At 33.3% G+C, this 8,880-nt stretch overlaps 1 protein-coding gene across 1 annotated transcript; it reads right to left on the reverse strand.

Moving 5' to 3' along the window:
* Positions 1-872: 872 nt before the first annotated feature.
* On the reverse strand, positions 873-7,890 carry LOC128556328 (novel acetylcholine receptor chaperone-like). The gene is made up of 3 exons (XM_053541046.1): positions 7,722-7,890; positions 4,535-4,670; positions 873-3,969 (listed from the first exon to the last, which is right to left on the reverse strand). Exons 1-3 carry the CDS (start codon positions 7,830-7,832, stop codon positions 3,704-3,706), a joined length of 513 nt encoding a protein of 170 aa, XP_053397021.1. The 5' UTR covers positions 7,833-7,890; the 3' UTR covers positions 873-3,703.
* Between the last annotated feature and the right edge of the window lie 990 nt (positions 7,891-8,880).

The following is an 8,880-nucleotide window of genomic DNA, read 5'->3' on the forward strand; positions in this document are numbered from 1 at the left end:
AATTTCCATAGTGCATTAAATCTTATGTTAAAAACAGACAAATATATTTTCTGCACATCACAAATTATAAACAAAGGCATTATGACCCTTTAACTTCTTTTTTTTTCGTGTATAAAGTTATTATGTCCAACAATACTCTTTGTAATATGAAGCATTTTCTATCTGATTATTTCATACTAATTAAAACACACTGCATTGGTGTAAAAACAACACAGCACGCAATATAGTGAGCACATAACAATACTTAAATATGTAAAACAAAAATACTGACATACAAATATATCCTCATAGTAAATTAATAAACTACATAACAAGTTTCAGCTCTCCCACTTTCTAACCAAGTATGGTAAATGATATTGTCATATTGATATCAGTTTGCAACATAAACATCATCAAAATCCAATACATCTTTATGTTCAAAATTATATATATGATCCGTCACTGAGAAAAAACCAAACAGTTTTGGTGTATGCACCAGATGATTCCAACAGCTGGCATACCTGCAGCTGTCAGGATCATCTGTTCGTAACTATTTTCTCAATATCCAATAGGCTTGTAAAATTGCGAACACATGAGCTGACTATGCATGGCAGCTGTCTGATCCATGTGCGCACCCACTATGTGTTTTCAGCGTCATATTGATTCTAACTGAGAAAATACAAAAAAATTTTTGCTGTATTCACAAGTTTAATCTGAATTAAACTTAAGTCAATTGCGTAACTTTTCAATAAACTTTTTGCTGAATTTGCAAACGTTACTATTAGATTCAATCACAAGTTCATAATCTGTACAAGATACATATAGCAAGATATTTAGAATTCCAAGCTAAGATTAGACCTAAACACGATGAACGTGACAACGTGCTTTTGGTATATTGAAATGAATTTATGTTAAAATGTCCTTGTATAAGATAAATTACTAACAGTAAGTTTTCTTTGCTAGGTACCAGGGTTCTCTTTGTGCAGGACCTTTGTCATAAAACTGTGTTTGGAGACCAATCTCAGAACTAAGCACAACTGTCATTTCTTTGAATATTTATCAAAATGACTAATGAAAATGGGAGCATTTCGAGACTGGTATTCAAACACAGTTTTATAACACCCAAAGAGTGGTCTCTACGTGCACATATGTGCTCAGCAGTATCGGACACATCACAGGAAAGCTTTATCCAAACTTGTTGGAAAATCTGTGGAAAATTTATACAACACTGTCTTGGTCACATCTTCATGGTGATTATTTAATTGGTTTTGTCAAAAAATAACAAGAGCACTGCCTACAGGTGCCACCTCTCATCTGCAAGTGCTGGACAGAAAAGAGTTTACAGTTCAGAATTTCTTAGAACAAAAAAGGGCCATAATGTTAACAAAATGCATATCAAAGTTATGGTTCTTGGTCTACACAGTTACCTAATGATGATAAACAAGGTGCATAGTTTCAAAGCTGTAGCTCTTATAGTTTTTGAGAAAAGACGGACCTAAACAAAAATTTTAACCAACACCAACAATCAAGTGACAACAATAGTTCGTAGATTTTTTTTAAAAAATCAGACAAGCTACAAAAATGAAACAAGAACTAGAATGTGTCTGTAGGACACAGGGTGTGCCCCCCACTGGTACATTTGTCACAAATAAGGTTAAATAATTCAAATGTTTGCAGTCTTAATGGTGTATAGCCTCAAAAAAAATATGAGCAGGATTCATTATTCTATACCATATACTTTTTGAGCTATGACAATCAGAAACAAAAAATCCACTATTTTTGGCTATTTCATGGGCCATAACTCTGTAATAAATGCTAAAATTCTCAAGAAGAATGCCAAATGTGCAAGGTCACATTATGATAAAGACTCAAGCAAGGTTTCATGAATTTACATTAAATATTTTCTGAGTGAGGCACATAATTAGGTGAAAATGTGCATTTTTTAATTATAGCAGGGGCCATAACTCTAAAAATAGGGGGCGGACTCAGATGAAAAATAGTAGGTGCGCAAGTTCATATCATGATAAAGACTCATGCAAGGTTTCATCAATTTATATCAAATACTTTCTGAGCTAGGGGTGTCACAAGGTGAAAATGTGCATTTTTGACTATTTCAGGGGCCATAACTCTAGACATAGGGCACAGACCAATATTAAAAATAGGAGATGCGCAAGTTAATATCATGATTAAGACTCATGCAAGGTTTCATGAATCTATATCAAATACTTGTTGAGCTAAGCGTGTCACAAGGTGAAAATGTGAATTTTTTACTATTTCAGGGGTCATAACTCTAAAAATAGGAGGAAGAGCCAGCTGAAAAATTGTAGGTGCGCAAGTTCATATCATGATAAAGACTCATGCAAGGTTTCACCAATTTATATCAAATACTTTTTGAGCTAGGCATGTCACAAGGTGAAAATGTGAATTTTTGACTATTTCAGGGGCCATAACTCTAAAAATAGGGGGCGGAGCCAGACGAAAAATAGAAGGTGCGCAAGTTCAATATCATGATAAAGACTCATGCAAGGTTTCATCAATTTATACCAAATACTTTTTGAGCTAGGCGTGTCACGAACTTCGGACGGACGGACGCACGGATGGATGCACGGACAAGAGCAAATCTATATGCCCCCACCACTCATGGGGGGGGGGGGGGGGGGGGGGGAGAGGGCATAAAAATGCTTAATAATAATTCGCAGGTCCTACTTTAAGTAAAAAATATTTTGCATCAATTTTGTTAAACAGATTTATGTTTATGCATTAGAGTACTATGATAATACAGAATTTTACTTATTCCAGTTGAGCTAACGGTTTAAATAAGCATACAATAAATCTAAGCATAAATACTCAGGCCATTCAATAACCCATTAAGGCACAGTGCCTCAACTGCAAAACAGGTGTACCCTGGTGTCTGTAAGTTGTGAAAGACTACCCACTTAGGCACAGGCACATGGCTCCTATTTCAAGAAGTAATATAATCTAATCCCCAAATATCTGTACATTCTGTGGATGGGCCTATACCCATCCAAACATCTAATTTTCTGAGCATAAAATGGTCTTGGCATAAACTGTAATTTTTGTGGGGACATGAATTTATGGATTTCAAATAAAAGGGGAATTTGCTTATTTGTGGAGACTTAATTTGGCAAATTAACACAATAAGGATTTTTAGTCACAACTTCACAGCATTCCAAAACTAAAGCATCCTAAGCCTTTGGTAAACTTTAACAGAATACTTCGGAATGATGAATGGATTTAAAATAGTTACTAATGCAAAACCGGACTTATTGATAATTTTCCATTTTCAAATCAAGGCCTATTCTTGGCTGAATTAAGGCCCCATTCGCAATAAGAAATAGGCTGTTTATTGTTGATTTTTTTTTCAAATTTCAAAAATATTATACGAACAGGGAATAAGCTCAGCTTTCACCTAAAAGTTCTTATTATTCATAAGTTCCAATTATTAAGTTCAAAAATGAAAATGAACTTAAACATTTATTAATATACAATTATCAAAACTTAATTAAAAATGTTTTGTTTAGTTGTTTTTTTTTTTCGTTCTTTCTTTTCATGTGTAACTATAAAAAAATCCCAAATGACCAGGGACCTTTTCCCAAAATCATGTGTTAGAAAATGGACAGAAAATATACATATTAAAAACATGTTTCTCAAATAATACATGTGCATGATTGATGGCCATGAACATTTTGATTAACTGCTGTTGTTACTGTGTTTTCTTCTCTTCTGGTGATGTTTCTTCGGCTGTCTGTTGCTCAGAAACATTACCATCATTCTGTTTTTGTTTTTCCTCTAGAAGCTTCTTTTCCCGCTGTGTCTCCTGGTAGTATATAAGCAGTCGACATGATAATAACAATATAAATACTATTGGTAGACTCATTCTTTGTAGACCATCCTTGATTTGTGAGTGTGCTATAACGTCATTGGCATTTATCAATATCATCACTATATTGGCAGCAATTTTCAAAGGCCCTGAAAAGGAAAGTAATAAAAATGTCAGTCTGCAAATTTTGATAGTTGACACATAAAATTTTATCTTACTTTGCAATACTACTTGTTCAAGCATCAGTGGCTGACCAAGGCAATTCATATGGTTCCCGGCTGTTTTCCTAATACTTTTTGTCTGGATCACTCAAACTCTGATTACTTGCGGAAGCAGACCTTTTTGCTCAACCCCTTGTGATTTTGTGTACATGTATATTACTGAGAAGTGTTTTATTGTTCCACTACAGAAAATGCTATTATCAGTGACATTTATTAACTAGACAATGCATTCATAAATCAAAGATAGTGAAACTACTACATAGAAAGATAAATAATTTATACAAACAGTTCTGCCTAGAGATCTCAGGTCATATATATTTTCTTTACATTTTAAAGTTGCTCCAAAATCTAAGGCTGCATAACTTTCCAGTAAAAAAACATACATTTGTATTCTGACGCTGGAATGTTTAGCATTATTTCAGGTACAGATGAACATTTCTGCTGAACACTCAACTTCTTACAAACTAATTGAAATGTCTATAGTGCAACCTACCTGGTATAAGAACAAGTATGGCTCCGCATGTTACTTCAGTGGAGGCAATGATTTTTCTGTAGATGTGAGCATTTGGCTTCCATCCAGTCCAGGACACCAGGGGAAACACTTTGGCCATTCTAATGAACTGCTTCCTCTGAAAAGTTGGTAAGTTTATGAAATAATTTTTTTTTTTTAATAACTTAACATTTCTTTTACAGCCAAAATCACTTTAATACCACAACATAGAGTTTTGTTGTTAAATATGGTCTGCATTTAAAAGAAATTGTAACACCTGAAGATAAGTGTTTTCGATTGTGTAACTAAAAATATATCTTTATCAAATTACCTATGTGATTAACTGAATAAAAAACTACTTATATTTTTATTTTAAAAAGTTTATGAAAGCAAAGCTCAAAAACAGCAGTGCTCTCAGTATCATTTGATTATGATTAGACAACACCAATATTTGAAATATAATACTATTAATAATTATTTTGACTGATTGATAGCTGGAGCCTGTCAACCAAAATGAAACATATCCTTGCTTGAAGTTGGTTTAGTGTGTGACAAAGTATATATGTCTGAAAAAGCAACAAATTCAGGGCCTCCCCTGCCATTCACCAATGTAGCTAAATGCTACAAATTCAAAGAAATGACTACAGATTTTTGAAAGTGGCTACAAGAGTTTTATCAAAATGTGATCAAATTTCAGCAATTCAGCAGCTGCTTCAATTTGGCAGTTTCTCTCAAAAAGTGGTTACAACTTTCTGAGGCCCAGTGGAGGCCCTGAAATTTTACTTTTCTTTAAAGGATCAGTCAGGGATTTTTATCCAGATAAAACAGGGGCTGAAATTCGGCCACTTCTCAACTGAAGAAAGGTCATTGTGGCAGAAAATTTCCAATTTCTATCATTTTTGGAATTCACTGCATAAATGAGAAAACGTCAGTTCATTTCACATTGGGAAGCTACCAAGTTTGAAAAGCCAATGTTTCAATAAAATGCCTCCCAAAATGGACAAATATTGTACACAAGTTTTTTAATTTGAAAAGGCTAAGGATAGAATTATTTAAAGTACAAATCATAAACAACAAGGAATCCGTAAAACCGAATGATGCTCCTCGATGCATGTGCTTGTCCCAATATGGGATATAATGTATTAGAAACAAACAAAAATGGCCTCTATCTTTTTGTGAAGTTTCAATGAAATGCCATTAATACTTTTCAAATAATGCTCTGGTCATGCCTGGTTTTGTATAATAAAGGGAGATAATTAAAAAAATAGGTAATGTCGAGTTATGGTTCTTTGACACTGCACTTCCAGTCAATGGTCTCTATCATTTTGTGAAGTTTGAATGAAATGCCATTAATACTTCTCAAGTAAAGCTCCGGACAAGCCTAATTTGTATTATAAAGGGAGATAATTCAAAACTAGATAAGGCAGAGTTATGGTTCTTTGACACTGCATATCCTGTCAATTGCCTCTATCATTTTGTAAAGTTTCAATGAAATGCCTTAATAGTAATACTTTTCAAGTAATGCTCCGGACAAGCCTTATTTTGCATAAAAAAGGGAGATAATTAAAAAACTAGGTAAAGTAGAGTTATGGTTCTTTGATACTGCTCTTTCCATCAATAGCCTCTATCATTTTGTGAAGTTTCAATGAAATGCCATTAATACTTTTCAAGTAATGCTCCGGACAAACCTTATTTTGTATAATAAAGGGAGATAATTAAAAAATAAGGTAAGATAATTATTCTTTGGCACTGCACTTTGTCTCAATGGCCTCTATAATTATGTGAAGTTTCAATCAAATGTCATTAATACTTTTCAAGTTATACCCCAGACAAAAGTGTAACGGACGGATGGACTGAAGGATGGACAAAACGGCAACTATATCATGCTCGCCCTTCGAGAAGCATAAAAATATAGATTTAAATATGATACAATATCTCATTATCTGCATGAAAACAGGAGGTCTGTACTCCTGATCAACCTCTAGAATAATCAGATTCTAGTGGTACTGATTGTTACCTCTTAAAACTTGTTACTTCAAAAAAATTTTCTAGACAATGTATCTAAACTATAAGAATTATGTAGGACTATAATAAAGGTCATGAATTTTTTATTATAAAAATACAATGCAAAGGAGAGGGCAATATAATTGCCAGAAAAGTGGCAATGACTGGAGTTACCTCTCGAATAGTCCTATAAATAAGACCTAACATAACATATTTTTACATTTTGACATCTATCGGTTATGTCAGGTCTTATCGGATTGCCATTTGTAAGATGTTGTGAGTACGCGAACAAACTCCTGGTCGCCTTAAATCTTCAAATTATGAACACTATAACACAATCCTAAGTGAAAGAACACTACTTACACCGTAAATAATGCATTTTTCAACTGCCTATGTGAAAAATTACAAAAAAAAACGTAAGTTACTGTTTATGTATAAGTATCGACTTGTTTCTTTCCACTGTATGTATCGCCGTGTATCTGTGTTAGGGTATGTAACATTGCCTGTCTATTCCGAATGTTGTGTAAACACAATTTATTTTGAGAATCAATTTTAAACGAAATATTTTCCCTCTAGTTCACCTCGCAAATAGCTCATGTGGCAAACTGTTTTCGTCTAAGCCGATTCTAAATATATTATAACCTGCTGAATGTACATGAAGAAATGGCGGAATGTGTATTGAAAAGTGTATACAACTGACATGTATTGGATATTAGGGGTTTTAAAGGTAAATTTTAAAAAGACATCACTAGAATATGATAAATAACAGTAAGTTCAACTGTTCAAACCTGAATGCATCGTATATTTTATGTACATTAAAATGCTACACTCTACTGATTAAGGCCCTTTTAGACATTACAATGCAAATCAAAAATAAAATGCAATATAATAAAATAATGAATGTTAAATGTAAAATGAGCATGTAGTGATCATGTAGTGTATGTACACGTCTAATAGTAATATTTTGGACTACCTCTAAAAAAACTTTCAGGTCATAACATTTTGAGCCAAATAGTGTCCGTCATACATGCACTGATCTTTTAATTCTATTTTCAACATTCGCAAAACAAATTTATGCAAAAATGCATCATAAAATCGTACTAAAGGAAATTGCAAATGTAAACAAATAACCCCACCCACAATTTCAGCACTGTCTCTAAGAAAGTGGCATGAATAAGAAACAAACCATCTCCTTGTACAGCTCTTTGTTAATTGCAGGTGAAAGCTTAAGCAGTCCTACAAATATAAAGAACAATCCTAAAGTGACTGAAAGCACTTTAACGACAAATGATGCCATAATTTATAAATTATTTCCAACAAAATTTCAGCCGGAAGTAGGGTCGATATCGCGATATATTCCGTACCGTAACGTTTATTCCGTGGAAGGCTGAAACTCAATCAAGGGTATACAGTAGTATAAATAAATTTGCTATATGTTCTATATAAAATAAGCAATGTTCTGAGAGATGTAGCAAATAGCTATGCCCATTTTTAAAAAGCACTACTAGCCTTATGTTCTAAAATGACCTATAAACCAAAAAAGAACACCATGAAAAGTAGGGATCAGAAGAGAGATTTTTTGTCTGACAGGTCAACACTATGGAATATCTTCCAAACTGAGGGCTAAAATGTGGGTATGAATGCATGTATAATAAATTTTGTTCATATTTCTTTAAAGGCAAAAACTCTCCTTGAAAATGCTTCAAAATGTCAGGTGTAGATCCACAATGAAATAAAAACAGGACCTGGCTTAAATAAAACATGAAAATGCCACTTTAACTAGAAAATATGGAGGATTCTTTCTTTCCACCATTATCCGACTAACCCCAAAGCGCTGCTTGATCGCATGAAAATGTCACTTTAGGCCTAAACAAATTAATCAGTTTTTCATCGGATTTGCCGCTCGTATATTTTCAGAAACACACAAAAAATAGTGTTCTTTTTTTTAGTTATTTTTTTTCTTGCACTTGCCCAATTGAAAAAAACTCAAGCCAAAACTTGTTAGTGCGCTACTTTTTATGGACGTAACAGTGTACAAATGCAGTCCCAGATTGTTCTGAAATGGACTTTAATCACCATAAATACATACTACGTACACACATCTATGATATATCATGATACTTATATTTATTTGCATAAAAGTTATTTCCCCTTATGCAATTACGCCATTTTCTTCAAATGATTGCTATAAAAGTCGGATTTATTTAATTGAAAATTGGATGAAAAAACATATTTATTTATTTGATAGCATCAATCTACATTATTTTGGTTGGTAAGGTTAAATACATATTGATGCATGTCACTTTTCTGTTTTCTGTTTTTGTCTGTCCAAATGATCAGCATTT

The sequence above is a fragment of the Mercenaria mercenaria genome, chromosome 4 (genome assembly GCF_021730395.1).
Source record: "Mercenaria mercenaria strain notata chromosome 4, MADL_Memer_1, whole genome shotgun sequence".
NCBI classification, from domain to species: domain Eukaryota; kingdom Metazoa; phylum Mollusca; class Bivalvia; order Venerida; family Veneridae; genus Mercenaria; species Mercenaria mercenaria.

What these genes read in the sequence shown, in the direction of transcription:
- LOC128556328 (XM_053541046.1), bottom strand. Translation starts at nt 7,832, where the DNA reads ATGGCATCATTTGTCGTTAAAGTGCTTTCAGTCACTTTAGGATTGTTC. An exon ending in AAGAGCTGTACAAGGAGATG is followed by an intron (nt 4,671 to 7,721) that starts GTTTGTTTCTTA and finishes CCAACTTTTCAG; the next exon opens with AGGAAGCAGTTCATTAGAAT. An exon ending in CATACTTGTTCTTATACCAG is followed by an intron (nt 3,970 to 4,534) that starts GTAGGTTGCACT and finishes TTTCCTTTTCAG; the next exon opens with GGCCTTTGAAAATTGCTGCC.